At 50.5% G+C, this 18,552-nt stretch overlaps 1 protein-coding gene across 1 annotated transcript in view; it reads left to right on the forward strand.

Moving 5' to 3' along the window:
- The window catches only part of EDA (ectodysplasin A), a 125,732-nt gene that overhangs the window by 8,129 nt on the left and 99,051 nt on the right, over nucleotides 1-18,552 (forward strand). The window contains exon 2 of the mRNA XM_077307545.1: nucleotides 3,758-4,752. Within this exon, the coding sequence (XP_077163660.1) occupies nucleotides 3,758-4,752 (995 nt within the window). The remainder of the gene's footprint in view (nucleotides 1-3,757; nucleotides 4,753-18,552) is intronic.

The raw sequence follows: 18,552 nt of genomic DNA on the forward strand, positions 1-18,552 counted from the left end.
GGACTATGCAGCATGGTCTAGAAGCCAAGGCCTCCCCTTCCGCTCTGGCCTCTATGCTGCTGCTGCTGCAGCTGACGCCCACCAATACAGCCCAGCCTTGGCACTGAGAGCCCCTCGGGGTGCCACCCTACAGGGGGGACCTGTAAATTTCCTGGCATTAGTTGATCTCCAGACTGCAGAGGTCAATTCTCCTGGAGGGAAAGGCTTCCCTTATCCCAATCCTTTCTACAGTGGAGAATTCTGTATTTCATTTGTTTTCTTTTTCTCTTCTGATTATGTTTGGGAGGTACAGTGACATTAGGGAAACATATATTGGTTGGTTGATACCATATCAGAAGGTGGCTCCATGACTTGTGGGTTACTAAGAACTCCAGTGGTGTTCCTAGACTCAGGTCCCCGGAACTGTGTTGGTTTGTTTTGCAAATGTCTTTGCTGTGCTGAGGAAGACTGGCCACCCAGATATTGGCCATGCACCCCATTCAGGCTCTAGAGTTCGGATGACTGTGTAGCATGGTCCAAGTGAAAAGCCGGGGGGATTCTGAGAGTCCAACATCAGAATTCACTGCAAAATGAACAGAGCGAGCCTATCTAATCCACCTGTAGGGGCAGGTTTCTGTGCTTGCTGCCAGGACAGATGCAGCTTCCCCCCCCCCCCCCCCGTGCCGCAATGCTCCTTAGAACCTTGTTGCTTTGGCCGGATGAAGCCTTTGATGAATGTGGGAATTGGGGATGGGGGTCCCCTGAGAAGTGCATAGTCAAGGCTAAAGATCTGGGGCACTTGCAGAGTAATCAAACTCCACTGCTCCAAAAACCAGGCCCGTGTCTGTTTTACAAAAGAAGAGCTAGAAGTGAACATGACAGAAGAACTGGAGTAGCTCCACAGTTAGAGGTAGACAAGCAAATCCATCCTCCGTTAATGAAGCACGTCCAAAGGCAGGTGAGGAAGAGTCATCTTGGGCTTTTCTCTGAAAAAAGTCAGCCTGTGTTCTGCTCAGAGGTGCAAGAGGAGGCATGAAGGACTGGAAGAGGTGTCATATGGCAAATTGGTGGCTGGGGTTGCAGGCATATGACTCAACATGTGTTGACATTGAGGTTCTTGGCTAAGAATAGGGCAGAACTTAAATCCCTAAAAGGTGGGAATTGGCAAACAGCATGATGTCGGATGCCAAATTGTGTTTTAATTAGGTGCTGAAAGTAGTCTGAGTAATTGTAATATTTATGAAACCTTACTTCAAATTTGTCTGAAACTCTTCACTTGTTTGACACTGAATTGGTATTAAATGCACATTCTCCCCACCCTTAACATGAATATGGGTTTGTATGAGCAACCAGTTGTTTGGTATTTTGAAGAGCCTGACAACATCGGTTGTCTTCCTTAGCCATAGGTATCAGAAAAAGAAATTACAAGTCTGAAAAATAAAAGGCTATACTGATAGGATGGTCAGTTCATAGTCTGACGAAGAGTGCTTGTACTCGAAAGCTCACGCCTTGAATAAATCTTTGTTGGTCTTAAAGGTGCTACTGGACTCTGGTTTTATTGTGCTATTTCAGACCAACACGGCTACTCATATGAATCTTTTTTTAAAGACTGTGAGGATTACGTTAAAATTATAGATTTATTTTAAAATTGAGTTTTTAAAGACCTAGCTGTATTTAAGCCGAAGCTGCAGTTTGTATTATTTGTTATTGTTTTTTCTATTACAAAAACCTGCCTAAGATTTAGCCACATCCATGAACGCACGAGTGCTGTGGACATGATATCTGATTATGAGTTTGGGGAACTTTAAAAATCCCCTGGATACATGCTTTGTAGCCACAGTGCAGTATATCTGTGATGACTATGGCCATATCTGTGGCAATGGACAGTGTATGTGATCTGACAGTGAGTGTGAAGTGATGCAGAAAAAAAATTGTGAGAATCCACAAGGATCTGTGCTTTGGATGCATGATTTTGTGGAGCAACCTGTGGTTATGGACGTGTTATGTGATCTGATGGTGAGTTTTAGGCAATGTAATTGTCACGGCTTGTGGGATCTATCGTTGCTGCCTCCTCCTCCGCCACCTTGCTCTGGGATGAGACGTCCAAGGGGTGAAGGGTTCTGTGCAGCCCAGCACTGGTTTCAGAATGGGACCCAGCTCACAACACGCACTCTGGGTCTCCGTGGCCCACAGTAGTTACTGCACTACTGCTAGGTCCTGTCTCACATGGGACCACTAATAACCCTTCCCCTCTCCCAGACTCCACCCCTGGGTGCTTAAGAGGCCGGGTGGCTTGCACCTAGCTCCAACGCCCCCTTCTGGATGCCGAGCCTGTTCCTGTGGCCGCACCCTGCCCTGACCCCCTTCTGGCTCCCTCCCCACTGGACTCGCCTCCACCGACTCACTTCTGTCGAGCCAGGTTCCAGCACTGGCAAATGCCGGGCGTCATGGCGACCCTGCTTCCCTGCAGTGGGGCTGTTCCAATCATGGTGGGGGGCCCCAAGATGGATGGGTGGTGCCTCCCAGGCAGCAGGTCGGGGTTCAGCGGGGTGTCAGCTTCTCCCCATTAGGTCGTTGGTTTCATGGGACCACCAGGGTGCCCGAGCCCCAACACCACCCCTTCCCAGGAGGGGCATTTCCACCCCCTCCTTGTAGATCCTAGAGAGGGAATCAGTGTTTAGGTTATGACTCCATGGCCGACGACACACTGTGCACTCAAATGGCAACAATGACAGATACCATCACTGTAGGTGTGGATTATGGTCCTTAGCCCCAGCTAGCTGCTCTGTCATTTGAAGCACCACTGAGCAAAAGTGTTGTTGCTACGTCTTGGGGTGATCTGGTACCGGCTTTAAATGGGCACTTGCAGCATTTCATTTGTTAGGCTTGCAGCCCGCCACCCCCAAAACGGCTCATAGCGGGTAACAAAGAGCAGATAAAATCCCCAACAAAACCCACATTAAAATCCATCATATCAAAACCGCAAGATTAGCAGTGAATAAAACCACCCCTCCATCCCAGTCCAGCAGCCTGCCACCGGTCATGGGAAGGGAGTGAGGACTCGCCTGATGGACTGGTGCAGTCTGTGGGCTGCTCCAGCCTCAGGAGGGGCCACTGATCTCCCCTGCCTCAACAAAGACCCCGCAGAAAAGCTCTATCTCATAGGCCCCGTAAGCTCCATCAGGGCCCTCAGCTCTCTTGGGAGCGCATTCCACCAGGTAGGGGCTGGGGCCACAAAGGTTGGAGTCAGCCAAATTTCCCTGGGCTGGGCATCCCCATTAGATTAGTACCCACAGAGCAAAGAGCTCTGCTGCAAGGGCCATAAAGAGGCAAATAGTCCCTCGGATAAGTGGGGCCCAAATAGCACATGGGCTTGAGTTTATCTAGCCCGCCAATCCCAAGGATCCACAAGCACCCATGCTTTAGTATCATGTTTTTCACCAGTGTGTCACCATGAAGCAGTAGATTCCTGATGTTTGGGGATGCAGCCTGTAGTTATGGAAATGACACGTGATTTGCTGGTAAATTCGGGGCAACATATTTATTTGATTTATTACCCGCTGCTATCAAGCAAGTTGTCTCATAGATTTCCACAAGATAAAACATTAAAACCACAGCATAATCAGATGTTGGGAATAGGTTAATATATTTTTTAAAATCCAACTTCATCCCCCCCCCCCCCCCAGCGCTTCAGGATCAGACTCCCAGGGCGCCGATTTTCACAAGATAGTTGTCGCGAAGTGTATTTGGGGCCCGTAGATCTTCTGCGCTCTGGCAGGAACCGAGAAAGCTCTTCGCGGGGCTCATTCCACCAGGCGGGGGCCAGGCACCAAAAGGCCCTGTTCCGGGCCAGGAGCCACCAGCCAAGCACAACCGGGGCCTGCAGCCGCCCTCCCCCCGGAGGCAGCTCCCTCGACGGGAGGAGGAGGAGGAGGAGGAGGGGGGGGTGGGGGGGCGCTGGAGCGCGCCGGTGCGGTCCCCCAGGGGCCTTGCGCGTTGGATGCGGCCGCCGAGGGGCGAGGGGAGCGGCGTCCCACCCCCTGGCCCCGGTGGGCGTTCTTGGGGTTGGGCTTCGCCCTCGGGAGCGCCTGGCCACGGGCGGGGGGGGGGGGAGGACGGCCGAGCGGGGCCGCGCCCCCGCACGCAAAGCCTCGGGGAAGAGCGCCGCGCAGCGCGTCAGCCGGGCGCTCGGGTGCCTCGAGGCGAGGCGGTCTCCTCCGCCCCCCCGGCTGGCTGGCTGGCTGGCTGAGGCGGCGCTCCCCGACAGCTCCGCCTCCGGCGGGCCCAGCCCCTGAGCGGGGCATCTTGAGGCGGCGGCGGCGGCGGCGGCGGCGCTTGGAGCTGGCGCAGTCTGGCCATGGCGGAAGCGCAGTAGTCGTCCCGTCCCCCCCCGCCGCCGCCGCCGCCGCCGCTGCCATGGGCTCGGAGCTTCCTCGAGGGAGCCGCGCGCCGGACGGGAGCGGCGGCGGCTGCGCGTGCGGCCGGAGGGACCCGGGCGGCGGCGGCGGCGGCGGCGGCGGGGGCGGCGGCGTGTGGCGCGCGCTGGCCGGCTTCTTCGCGCTCTCGCTGGCGCTGCACCTCCTCACGCTCAGCTGCTACCTGGAGCTGCGCTCCGAGCTGCGCCGAGAGCGGCCGCCCGCGCCCCACGCCGCTTCCGACGGGCAGCGCGACCCGGCCCAGAGGCGGGCGGGGGCTCCTGCGCACGGCCGCCTGCAGCGCTTCGCCGAGCCCCCCGGCGTCGGGAGCAGCAGCGCTCGCTGGAGCCGCCACCAGGTGAGGGACCCGCCGCCGCCGCCGCCGCCGCCGCGTCTCTCGCTGCGCCTGTGTCTGTCGCCCACCTGCGGCGGGGCTGGCTGGGCCGCCCTCCGGAGCGCTGCTCGCAACTCCCGCCCCGGGCCTGACCGGGCAGCTCGCCGCGGGGGCCGCCGAGTCGCCGGCTGGCCGCTGCCTGCGTGCGCCGCTTCAGGTTCTTGGCGGTCGGAGCCCCCGGAAACAAGGCCCTGCGGCCCCGCCCGCGGACAGAGGCGCCGAGCCAGGCGGGGGGTGGGCCCGAGGCCTGCTGTGCCGTTTCCCTCTGCCCGCCGGGGCAGCTGCTTCTTTTGCAAACGGGGGAAATGGTGTCAAATGGCCATCGGGCAACCTGCCTGCGTCGCACCTGGTGGCGGAACTGTCGCCTTTATTCGCCTTATTCCAGGCATGAGCTTTGGGGGGGGGGGGCATCCTTCCTCGGATTCAGGCCGGTGAGCCTCGTGGTCTGAAGCAGCAGAACAAAGTTAGAGGCCAGGGTTGGCACCGTGAAGGCCAACAAAGATCTGTTCAAGTTGTACATTTTTGTTGTTTTTTATACTCCACTTTTCACTCCCTGAAAGAGCCTTAAAGAAGCTGACAATTGCCCCCCCCCTTGCTCTCCCCACAATGTACTCCCTGTGAGGTCGGTGAGAGAACAGATTTGCTAGAACAGCTCTGACAGAACTGTGACTAGCCCAAGGTCAAGTAGCTGGATATGTGTGGAGCCAGAGTTGTTACCCATATTGCGTGGACACGTGTCCTAAAACACTTATCCTTGAGCTTGTGGGGAAGATTAGCCCAAATGCAGCGGGAGTGGGGTTTATGGATCAAAATGCCTATGTATACTAGGGTTATTGAACCCGCAGGAACAGGGCAAATGTAAATGGTAAAATAGTAATATAAGCTTCATTGAAAAGAAAATAATAAAAGAGCATAAAAATAGCTAACACACCAACAAGCAGTCAGATAGAGAAGAATAGGTTGGGGGAAAAAGAGGGTCCAGTATAGTTACCATTTCCTGTGGAGATGACGGGCAAGAGAAAGCAGGCCCCGCGGGGACTGTGCAGGGTGTTCAGATGAATCCATATCCGAAATGCACACGGGGGCTTGCTAAAGCCATTGTTTATATTGGGTTTGGGGGAGTTGGGAGTGGGTAATCAAACCCAGTTCTCCAGATTAGAGGCTGCTGCTCTTAACTATGACACCCGACTGGCTCTCCATGATACCAACCTGAAAAATGTTTTAATTTTTTGCAGGCAAATCATTCTCCCTACTGTGTCTGTGTTTGCATTATTGCAGGAATATCCCAAATAGTTGCACTCTGTCAAGGGGGACTCTTGAGCACATCATAAAACAGCATTGTTGTCTCCTAAGCCTACTTTTTAAAAAAGGAGCCCCCCCCCCCAAGATAGCTGCCTATGCAGGTGAACATTGCAGAAGGGTGCTAGACCACCCCCCCCCTTGCCTGCAGAGGGGCTGTCTCAGAGGGAGGGCCCTGTTCTGCTGACCCCCCCCCCCCTCCTCCAGCGCTGTGCCCTGGGGCAATAATGCCATGTTTCCTCCAACTTAGATAAATTCCTCTGAGCGCTACATTGTGGTTAAAGTTTTCAGTTACAAAGTAAGATTCCTGTGGGTTGTTGTGTTGCACAACAAAAGCGGAGTCCAGTCCGGCACCTTTAAGACCAACCAAGATTTATTCAAGGCGGGAGCTTTTGAGGGCAGGCGCTCTTCCTCAGACTCAATCAACCACCAGCATAAGTGTAGCGATAGAAGGCAAAAGCAAATTGTGGCAAAGTAGTAAACTGTATTATAATATCCAAATTAAGCCATATGACGCTAATTGCTAATTTACCACAATTTGCTTTTGCCTTCTATCGCTACACTTATGCTGGTGGTTGATTGAGTCTGAGGAGGAGGGCCTGCCCTCAAAAGCTCCCGCCTTGAATAAATCTTGGTTGGTCTCAAAGGTGCCTGGACTCTGTTTTTGTTGAGTTTAAAGTGAATTTCTTATGTTTAGTTGTCATGCTTATTTCCAGCTGCTAAAGGATTACAGGCTCCCTCTTGGTGCTCAAAGTTTAGTCTTTGACTAAACATTTGATTTTGGCAAAATATTCTGCTGTGGCCAAGATGTAACAGTAGTTTACTGTTCTTAATAAAGAATTTTGATAAGCCTCTTGAGTAGTATTTTAAACAATCTTCAGCTTTATTTAATTGCTTTGCCAGTTAATCTTGGGTTTTAGTAAAAGTTTATTTCTAATTCAGTGGGGAAAGTCACCAAGAATATAATATACATAATTAGCCAAAATCCCTCACACAGGACTTTCCCTGCATGAATCCAGAGAGATTGTTGTTTACTGTGGCTGGCTGTCAAAGATTTTTCACAGTCAGAGTAGTTCAGCAGTGTAATAGGCTGCCTAAGGAGGTGGTGAGCGCCCCCTCACTGGCAGTCTTCAAGCAAAGGCTGGATACACACTTTTCTTGGGTGCTTTAGGATGCTTAGGGCTGATCCTGCGTTGAGCAGGGGGTTGGACTAGATGGCCTGTATGGCCCCTTCCAACTCTATGATTCTAGGATTCTAACTTCTAAGTCCAGCGGGAGGGTGTGAGTCGCTTGCGGAGTGGCTCCACCCCCACCCCCACCCCCAAAGTTTGAACTAACGAGGGATTAATCAGCGTCCGGGTACAACCAGAGTTTAAAATGCTTTGCACCCCCACTTTCCTCCCTGTCCCAGGAACAGTCAGAGTCACTGGGGGAAGTAGTAGGAGTCGGTGCTTGCCCCTGCCTCGGGCCTGCTGGCGGGGCCGCCTCACAGCCTCACAGCCCTTGTTTCCCAAGGGCTCCCCCGAGGCTCTACCATCCTCGGTCCCACTCTTGCGAGTAGAGGAGGACGAGTAGATAATGGGCTCCAGGAAGGGGGTCAGCAGCAGTCCCTTCGGTGACTTCTTTCCCACATATGATCCTTTTGCTGGGCCGGTGGCGGGCTTACCCGGCGTGACTTTCCCCGGAGATTTCTCTTGGGTGGTCCCCGAGGGCTTCTTGGAGGGGCAGTTGGTGAGGGAGGGACCCTGGTCTCTGCATCCCAGGCAAAGCCCCTTCTCGCAACGCCGAGACCACTTCGCAGCATTCGGGGTGGAGGATTTCGGTGGGGGATTTCGCTTCAGGGTTGCTGGTTTCTTTACTCCCTTGGGCTTTTCCTCTTCTCCAATTCACCGGCCAACTGCACCCAGCCCATCACTGTCTCAGGGTCATCCAGATTCAGGCACTTCTTGACCACCTCCTTGCGCAGGCCCCTCCGGAATTCTCGGGTGTACTGGCCCATGGACATCGACCCTTGCTTCAAACTTTGCAGGTTCTCCTATGCGGAAGCCCTCTCGCATGCACATGATAAAAAGGTCGTAATTCTGAACTTTGGTTTGGGCGTGGCTGATGGACCATTTCGCGGCCTTGCCATCCATGCAGTCGCACGCAAAGCGAATTCTATCGGCGTCATCTTGGAACGTGTGGCCAAACTCTACCATGTCGCCCTGGAGTTGGATCAGGAAGCCGTGGAACTCCTCAGGCTCTCCGTTGAAACGGGTGCGGAACCGGCGATGGCGGCGCCCGTCCACAGCCACTACCGGGGCTGGGACAGCCTGTCCCGCCTGCGCATCCCCCGGCGGCTGGTTCTGGGCTGCTTGGCCAGCCAGTGGCTGATTCGCCTGCAGCGGTGCCGCGACCAGGGATTTCCCTTCTCCCGCAGCTGGAGCGGCCACCTCTTGTGCTGCCCGTCTCGGAACCGCCAACCCGCCGACTCCCTTCGGGATCAGGGTTGGGCGCCTCAGTTCAGCCAAGAAGAAGCAGGCGTCCCTCTATAGATCCTCGTCTGGGTCCTCCGCCACCGCCACCAGCCACTCTCGCATACGATCCATTCGATCCCGGAGTTCCAGGTTCTCCAGGAGGATCGCCGTCTCCTGGTCGGGGACCCCTCGCCTCAGCACAGGTCTCCACTTGACCCTGGCCGTGTCATCATATCCGGAGAGGCGTTTGTGGTCCGTGACGTGGCTCTCCAAGTAAAGGTTTCCCCCTGGGCTGTCCAGAGCAGTTGCCAATCCCGACCTGGCTATGGTCCGGGCGGCTGTCCTGGTACATGCCCCAATGGGGGTCTCCACAGCCACACTGCGGGTGGCTTGCTCGGTTCCCCCTTCGGGCGCTGCTGCTCCATCCAGTAATGGCTGGTCCTGGGTTGTATCCTCTCCATGGTCCGACATCTCAGCCCAGAGAAATACGGTTGTGAGATTCGACTAACTGTCAAAGGCAGACAGACTCACAACTAGGCCTCTGGATTAATAGAAAGCTTTATTGGAAGTAGATCTGAACACTACGACATCTGTAGTCAAATCTAATCAATACATATCAAGTAAGCAGTTATCAATGCATCCTTCCCGCCCAAATGCCCCCTCGTTCCCAGGGTAGAATTACCCCCCTCTCACAGGTGCCATCCTGGGCTTCCTGCCAGACCGTCTCTGTCCTGGCTGGCCTTGGACCTGCGCACTCCTTTACAGACAGCAAAGCAACATTTGCATGAAAGTGACACAGTATGAAAGGATGCACAAAGCAGTGTTAAATAGTTCAGGATTGTCAAAAGGGTTACAAAAGGGTTACAAAAGGTTAGAATCATAGAATCATAGGAGTTGGAAGGGGCCACACAGGCCATCTAGTCCAACCCCCTGCTCAACGCAGGATCAGCCCTAAGCATCCTAAAGCATCCAAGAAAAGTGTGTATCCAACCTTTGCTTGAAGACTGCCAGTGAGGGGGAGCTCACCACCTCCTTAGGCAGCCTATTCCACTGCTGAACTACTCTGACTGTGAAAAACGTTTTCCTGATATCTAGCCTATATCGTTGTACTTGAAGTTTAAACCCATTACTGCGTGTCCTCTCCTCTGCAGCCAACATAAACAGCATCCTGCCCTCTCCAAGTGACAACCTTTCAAATACTTAAAGAGAGGGCTATCATGTTCCCTCTCAACCTCCTTTTCTCTAGGCTGAACATTCCCAAGTCCCTTAACCTATCTTCATAGGGCTTGGTCCCTTGGCCCCAGATCATCCTCGTCGCTCTCCTCTGTACCCTTTCAATTTTATCTACATCCTTCTTGAAGTGAGGCCTCCAGAACTGCGCACAGTACTCCAGGTGTGGTCTGACCAGTGCCGTATACATTGGGACTATGACATCTTGTGATTTTGATGTGATGCCTCTGTTGATACAGCCCAAAATGGTTCTTCAAACAACACACATCAAACCAACATGGAGTTTCTCTGGTCAACCAAAAATCATGGCAGAGATCAGCGGGGCTGATCCTGACACTGGCCAGTTTTCTGTTACCATGTGTGATGCAAGACAGTAAAAACAGTTCATTGATTTTCTCTTTAGAAGGGCAGCCGTGGTCATTTACTGTATCTTTTATTTGTGAACTATTTAGTGGTTAAAGGAATGGCCTGCTAAAGCAAAGTAAAAGCCAGTGTTATGAGGTAGCCCCCCGCCTTTCCCCCCCCCCGAATTAATTAGGCAGTGATAACTTCTTAGTTCTCCTGGTTTCCAGCATTCCTGTCATTCATGATCAACACCATTGCTGCCATTGGATGTTTGACGACCGCGCTGTGCATTCACTATGATGTTTCCGGTTTTATCTTAAATAAGATAAAAGATACGTTTGTTTATGTTTTAGCAAGATATCCTACTTGATATTTTTGTACCCCACTTTTCACTACCCAAAGGAATCCCAAAGTGGCTTATATCACCTTCCTTTGCTTTCCCCACAACCAACACCTCTCAGATAGGTGGGACTGAGAGAGCTCTGACAGAACAGCACTGTGAGAACAAGTCTTATCAGGACTGATGAGCCCAAGGTCACTCAAACTGGCTGCATCTGGAGGAGGAACGGGGAATCAAACCTGGCTTGCCAGATTAGAAGCTGCTGCTCTTAACCACGACACAACACTGGCTCTCAGTGGTTGCTTCTTTTGCATTCAATAAGAAGAGATAAGAATGCCTTCTTATAGAATCATAGAATTATAGAGTTGGAAGGGGCCATACAGGCCATCTAGTCCAACCCCCTGCTCAACGCAGGATTAGCCCTAAGCATCCTAAAGCATCCAAGAAAAGTGTGTATCCAACCTTTGCTTGAAGACTTCCAGTGAGGGGGAGCTCACCACCTCCTTAGGCAGCCTATTCCACTGCTGAACTACTCTGACTGTGAAAAACTTTTTCCTGATATCTAGCCTATATCGTTGTACTTGAAGTTTAAACCCATTACTGCGTGTCCTCTCCTCTGCAGCCAGCAGAAACAGCATCCTGCCCTCCTCCAAGTGACAACCTTTCAAATACTTAAAGAGGGCTATCATGTCCCCTCTCAACCTCCTTTTTTCCAGGCTGAACATTCCCAAGTCCCTCAACCTATCTTCATAGGGCTTGGTCCCTTGGCCCCAGATCATCTTCGTCGCTCTCCTCTGTACCCTTTCAATTTTATCTACGTCCTTCTTGAAGTGAGGCCTCCAGAACTGCACACAGTACTCCAGGTGTGGTCTGACCAGTGCTGTATACAATGGGACTATGACATCTTGTGATTTTGATGTGATGCCTCTGTTGATACAGCCCAAAATGGCATTTGCCTTTTTTACCGCTGCATCACACTGCCTGCTCATGTTTAGCTTACAATCCACAAGTACCCCAAGGTCTCGTTCACACACAGTGCTACCTAGAAGCGTATCCCCCATCCAGTAGGCATGCTTTTCATTTTTCTGACCCAGATGCAGAACTTTACACTTATCTTTATTAAATTGCATCTTGTTCTCATTTGCCCATTTTTCCATTGTGTTCATGAACAGTGCAAACAAATAGAAGAAAACAATAGAATGTGGAGGATCAGAGATCTTTTCAAGAAAATTGGAGATATGAAGAGAACAATTAATGTAAAGATGGGTATGATAAAGGACCAAAATAGTAGGGACCTAACAGAAGCAGAAGAGATGTTTAAAAGGTGGCAAAACTATATAGAGGAACTATACAAGAGTGACCTTAACATCCCTGATAACCACGATGGGGTAGTTACTGACATGGAGCCAGATATCCTGGAATGTGAAGTCAAATGGCCCTTAGGAAGTTTGAGCAACTATAAAGCTAGTGGTGGTGACAGCATTCCTTTTGACCTATTCAAAATCTTAAAAGACGATGCAGTAAAAGTGCTACACTCAATATGCAAGCAAATTTGGAAAACTCAACAGTGGACACAGGATTGGAAAAGGTCAGTTTACATTCCAATCCCAAAGGAGGGCAATGCCAAAGAATGTTCAGACTACCGAACCATTGCACTCATTTCTCATGCTAGCGAAGTTATGCTCAAAATCCTACAAGCTAGGCTCCAGCAATATGTGGACTGAGAACTTCCAGAAGTACAGGCAGGATTTCGAAGAGGCAGAAGAACTAGAGATCAAATTGCCAGCATTCCCCGGATCATTGAGAAAGCTAGGGAGTTCCAGAAAAACATCTACTTCTGCTTTATTGACTATGCTAAAGCCTTTAATTTTGTGGAGTACAACAAATTGTGTCAAGTTCTTAAAGAGATGGGAATACCAGAGCATCTTATCTGTCTCTTGAGAAACCTATATGCAGGTCAAGAAGCAACAGTGATAACCGGGCATGGAATCATTGATTGGTTCAAAATTGAGGAAGGAGTTCAGCAAGGCTGTATACTGTCGCCTTGTCTATTTAACTTGTATGCGGAGCACATTATGAGAATGGCGGGATTAGAGGAGTCACAAATTGGGATCAAGATTGCAGGAAGAAATATCAACAACCTCAGATATGCAGATGATACCACTCTAATGGCAGAAAGTGAAGAGGAACTAAAGAGCCTGTTGATGCGGGCGAAGGAGGAGAGTGCAGAAGTTGGCTTGAAACACAACATCAAGAAAACAAAGATCATGGCATCCGGCCCTCTCAATTCCTGGGAAATAGATGGGGAAGAAATGGAGGCAGTGACAGATTTTATTTTCCTGGGCTCCGAGAATACTGCAGATCACTGCAAAGAAATTAAAAGATACTTGCTCCTGGGGAGGAAAGCTATGACAAATCTAGACAGCATTTTATGAAGTAGAGACATCACCCTGCCAACGAAAGAGCGTCTAGTCAAGTCTATGGTCTTCCCAGTTGCAATGTATGGCTGCAAAAGTTGGATCATAAGGAAGGCCGAGCGTCAAAGAATTGAGGCTTTTGAACTCTGGTGCTGGAGAAGACTCTTGTGAGTCCTTTGGATTGCAAGGCGAACAAACCGGTCAGTCCTAGAGGAGATCAGCCCGGACTGCTCCTTAGAAGGCCAGATCCTGAAGATGAAACTCAAATACTTTGGCCACCTCATGAGAAGGAAGGACTCCCTGGAGAAGAGCCTAATGCTGGGAGAGACTGAGGGCAAAAGAAGAGGGGGACGATAGAGAATGAGGTGGCTGGATGGAGTCACTGAAGCAGTCGGTGCAAACTTAAATGGACTCCGGGGAATGGTAGAGGACAGGAAGGCCTGGAGGATCAGGGTCGCGATGGGTCGGACACGATTTCGCACCTAACTACAACAACAACAAAGAAATTTTAGCTGGTGGAGAAACCAAGTTCCAAAGCAAGGAGACTAGAAGAAGTCAACAACCACAAAGGGGAAAGGTGTGTGGATGCTTGGCATAAGTGTGCATTCAGGAGCCCAAACCAGCCAGCCCATGCAGCAGTGAGCAGGGCAGGCCAAGGGGTGTGTGTTTGTTATGAAGTCTCCTGCATAGATTGTTGCAGAAATCAACAAGTACATCCTTGTTCCTAAATTACACCTAATATACCCAATGGATCAGAATCCCAGGAAGTCTGCACCCTTTGTACAGATGTTTATTTTCCTTAGTTGGGATAAGATTATTCTTGAATCTGCTGCTGGGAGGAAGGATGTCTGTGGGAACAGAAATAATTAAGTGAAAGGATAACTTTGTGCCAGTGGAGAGCACAGATGCACCAGGCAAAAAGTCAGGGTGGGGGAGATGTTGAAATATAGCAGAGGAACTCCCAGATTATTCTGATGCTCCTCCGGTCTCATTCCATGCCTCCTGTGTCATTGCACTGGCTCTTGCCAACATGGTGTCTCACCCCCAATCTGGTTTGTGTTGCTGCACCTGGAGGCAGGTTGCCTTCCATCCCCCGGCTTGGCTACTCCATAGTCAAGAGCTGGTCTTCCCATCATCCACACACAGTGTAAGGAAAACATGTAGCCAATTGACAGCCCTACACTACTCCACAGGTGGTAGCAGTGAGTAAGCATACTGTCTGGGGGTTGGCAGGGGCTGTAATATGCTTTGGGTCCCTCCGTGTTTGCTGGTGCTGCTGACTCCTACTTACTTTTTTACAGACAGATAAGTGGATTTGTTGAAATTGGATGCACGAGAATCTTTGTTATGGCCAGCAAACCAGGGTGGGGGTTTCCCACCTGCCTGCTGTGCCTGAGGTGGATGGGTGGTGCCTTCTGGAAGAGCACTGGCACAGCTGTCCCAGATGCTTCCGTGGTAGGTGAAAGATGCTCAATGATTCTGGAAGCCTCATGTGGCTCTTGTAGGCATTGTCCCCCTAGACACCAGGGCTGCATGAGGACTTTTGCAGGCCCAAGCCTCCTTTCCCTTCCTGGGGAAAGTCTGATGAGCTGTACTGTACATCGGTGGTCCCCAACCACCGGTCCGCAGTCCGATGCCGGGCTGCGGCTCCCTGCCTCCGCAGGGCCAGGCCGCGCATGCATGTTTGCGCCATGCGTGGCTGCAAACGCGCATCCGTGGCCGGGAGATCACCCTCCCTGCCGCTGCCTATCTGCAGCCTGAAGAAGGTTGCGGACCACTGCTGTACATGACTTCTCATTAAATTGGAAGTGAAGTCACTGCATGTCTCTATGCATTCCTGATACAGCACCTTTGGGCATGTCAAAAGCTCCTCCAGTTGCAGTCTTAAGGTCGTATAAGTATTGGCCTGATGTGAATGCTTGAATTTTGAACATTTCAGAAACAAAATGACATACCAGAAACCATTCTTAACTTGGTGCACAGGAACGAATGACGTGAACTGGGCAAGTTTTCAATGCCATATCAAGTGTAGGGCAGAATTGCCAGCTCGGTGGACAGGCACTTAGCCAGAAAGGGTGGGATATATGCAGGCCTCTGATGGTGTTCTGGCTCTTGAATGACACTTAAGGTCTTTGGCTATAATGTAATTAATGAAGTCTTGAACTCAGTGGGATTTGGCTGCTGAACTCCATGCAGTTTAGGAAGAAGCAGAGCATTATTTGCAGAGCATCTGCTTCCTGTGCAGAACTTCTGGAGTGTCAACACTCAAAAGAGGCCTCTGTCAGAGACCCTGGAGAGCAGCTGCCAGTCAGGCCAGACAGTAGTGCCCCAAACAGGCCAGTGATCAGGAACACTTAACCTGGCCTACCTTGAGAGACTTGCCACTTAACTCTCAAATGTGACATTTCCTTGGCACAGAAGGGGCTTAAATCAGCAGTCAATCAAATGGATTGCTTGATGATTTACTGTCAGTTTGCACAAACTACCCAATATATGCCACTAAAGCTGTGGGATGTTCACAGAACCTGGCAAGGCTCACATCCCCTGACAGTCAGAGGAATGCTAGCCTCTGGACATGGGGGCACTGCTTCGTGGTCAGGGCTATTGTCTATCCAAGGACATGCCTGCTAGCAATTGTTGCATTCCACGGCAGTGAATCCCATGCTTCTGTATCTTGCTTAATAAATGCCAAAAATACTCAAATGGTGGCAGAAAATGTAGAGCTTCCATTCAATTTTTTGTGGAAACTGTGTGCTGTAATAAATTGTTCCAATCAATTTGCACGTGAAAATATGCATATCCTTAACATTATTTGCTCCCTTATATATTTGGGAGGAGACGGTCCAGGGCCCATTTTTAAAATGGGCTTTGATACTAGTTTTCTAAATTTTGAGAGGCATTTTGGGAATGGTGATGTTGTGTGTGGAGTACCATGTCCTTCAATCAGTACTCAGCCTACTGTTTATTGATACCACTAGAATGAAAGGCCATTGTAGGTAGAGATACAACAGGCGCTAAAGCATAGGAAAGAGACAGAGATAGAAAGACAGAGAGTGATAAAGAAAGACCTGAGACAGGAAGAAGAGAAATATAGAGAATGAAAGAAAGACAGAAAAGAAAAGAGAGAGAAGAGAGCCATAGAAAGAAAGATAGGTAGATGGAAAGGAAGAAAAAGAAAGGAGAGACAGATGAATATAGACAGAAGGAGAGGGAGAGAAAGACAGGGAGAGAATGACAGCAAAAGTGAGAATGAACGAGATGGGGAGACAGAGAGGAAGAGTAATTAAAAATGGAGGGATAAAGAGAGGGAAAGAGAGAGAGGAAGACAGAGAACTCCTAGCTGGCTCTCCCTGCCACCACCGAGGGCCACTGCAGCTGCAGCAGGGCTTTAGAGGACAGGGAGAGGGGGCAGGCATCCCCCCCCTCCCTGCCACACTCAGGAGTTGTGCAGCCTGTCCCCACAACCCCCAAGAGCCCCACCTTGCAGTGGGGCTTGAGGGAGTGGGGGGAAGCGGCAGACAGCCACCTTTCCCTCCCTCCCCCCTCCTTACAAAGGCCTGCCGTGGCCTGCTGAAGCCTCAGGGGCTGCTTGCATGGTCCTCTGAGGTTTCAGTGGGCCACGGCAGGCAGACCCCTGCCCCCTCCCCCAACCTGCAAAGGCCTGCCACAGCTCCTCCCCCAATAGTCAAAGGCCTGCTGTGGCCTGCCAAAGCCTCGGGGGTCACTTGCATGTCCCTCTGAGGCTTTGGAGGGACACGGCAGGAAGCCCCCTCCCCTTGACTGGCAAAGGCAGCCTGCCAAAGCCTTGGGGAGGGGTCCTCCAAGGCTTTGGTGGGTCGCACCAGGCAGCCCCCTCACCCTCCCTGTCCCCTGGATGGCAAATGCCTGGAGCGGCCTGCCCAAGCCTCGGGGGACACTTGCAACATCCTCTGAGGCTTGGGCAGGCAGTCCCCTCCCCCCCTTCCCCCTGGGGCCTCCCTCACCCGAGAGCCCCTCTTACCTCCTTCCCTATCAGCAGTCAGGGGCAAACTGGCTGCAATGTCGCCAGATTGCCCCTGCCAGGCAGTGGGGGGCGGGGCACATCCCGATTGGCCCCAAGTCCAGACAAACCCGCCCTGTCTGTGCCCACCTACTTCTAGCTCAATTATTTTAACAGCGCAAGCTGTTACAGATTAGGGGAAAACATTTTAAAATAGTGTCATTTTCACGTGTAATTTGGTAACATTCTTCCCATCCCAGATTCTCTGCCCAAGTCCTGTGGCCTTTCCTTGAGATCATTTTAGTTGCCCATTTTAACTTTTCCAGAGAGCTAAGGAAATGAGGACACTTCCAAGCTCCACCAAGCCATGGATTTGAATGAAATTATTGACAGACCTAGCCTGATGTTGGATTTGTGAGCAGAGCATTTTGCCGTTCCTCCAACGGAAGGTGCTCTCATGGTGGAAGAGAGTGAGGTACTAAATGTACAAAAGTTCATGTGGATCTTGGCAGTCTTCTCCTGCCTGTGGGCTTTGTGGAACTGATCCAGAAAATAAATTTTGGAATCAGCACTCTTAAAGGTTCAGCTGAATTCTTGCCAGCCATTACCTATTTCCAAAGAAAGTCTAAACTGTTTTTTAAATCTCCTGTTTCAATTTACTTTACACAACTGAGAATGGCTTTTCTTAGCAAGGGGCTCAAGTTTACTTTTACTGTTTGTTTTGTAAGGGAATTAAGAAACATCTGGTGTGGTTCTCATAGTGTCTTGCTCAAGCTGAGCTCATGTTGGCGGGCAAGTATTATCTGTACTAGATAACTGCAACATGCACTTAGTATTCAGACTTAATGATATGGGGTTTCTTCTATGGGATAAATTCCCCTGCAAGGGGACTGTGGCTCAGTGTCTCAATCTGCCCTGCCGCACAGCATCTAAAAGTGTCAAGAAAAGTGTCGTTAGCAAATATAGACACACTTTTCTCTCTAACTGTGAAAACTGCTGCTTCCTTAAAGTAGTTTCTGCTTCTGTGGAAGCAAATCCTGCACCACTTGCTTGCTTATGTCTGTGTGACATATTGGCCTCATAATGGGACCTCTGGCAGGAAGAAGCAAGGATTTTTTTTGGAAAGCTGAGATGCATGCATTACTTACCTTTCTGTCAAATCTGAACCCATTTCAATGACAACATTAAATGGATCATAACTTGACTAGCACACAAAATTGTACTGTTTAGCATGTTTATGGAATTTACAAAAACAATATATTTGTTTTCTATGAGAAACCTAGGAAGTGCACTCAATACCTGAGGAACTGTTCTTGAACCTATTCTGCCATGAATCTTTGCTTTTTGCCCTCCTAAGTAGTAGTAGTTGAAGGCAAAAAACAGATTTTGTAGAAGAGAGTGTCTCATTTGGACAAAAAACTTTCTTATACAGTCATAATAGGCAGGGATACAAGCACATGTGGATATCTGCAAAACAAAAACCATTGAACAGAACACATGAGGGTGTCAGTGAAGGAACACTAAACAAAACAGGAAACTGCCTGTCTGCTGATGGGAGACAGCGATAGAGAGGTCAGGCAAATTTCTCCTTCCTGGAGAGGGAGTTGAGCATTTTCATCTTCTAGCCCCTCTGGCCCTGCCAGCCTCAACCATCCAGTGGTTTTGTGCTTCCTCAAATGCCTCTGTCCTTTCTCACTT

The sequence above is a fragment of the Paroedura picta genome, chromosome 13 (assembly GCF_049243985.1).
Source record: "Paroedura picta isolate Pp20150507F chromosome 13, Ppicta_v3.0, whole genome shotgun sequence".
Classification (NCBI taxonomy): Eukaryota; Metazoa; Chordata; class Lepidosauria; order Squamata; family Gekkonidae; genus Paroedura; species Paroedura picta.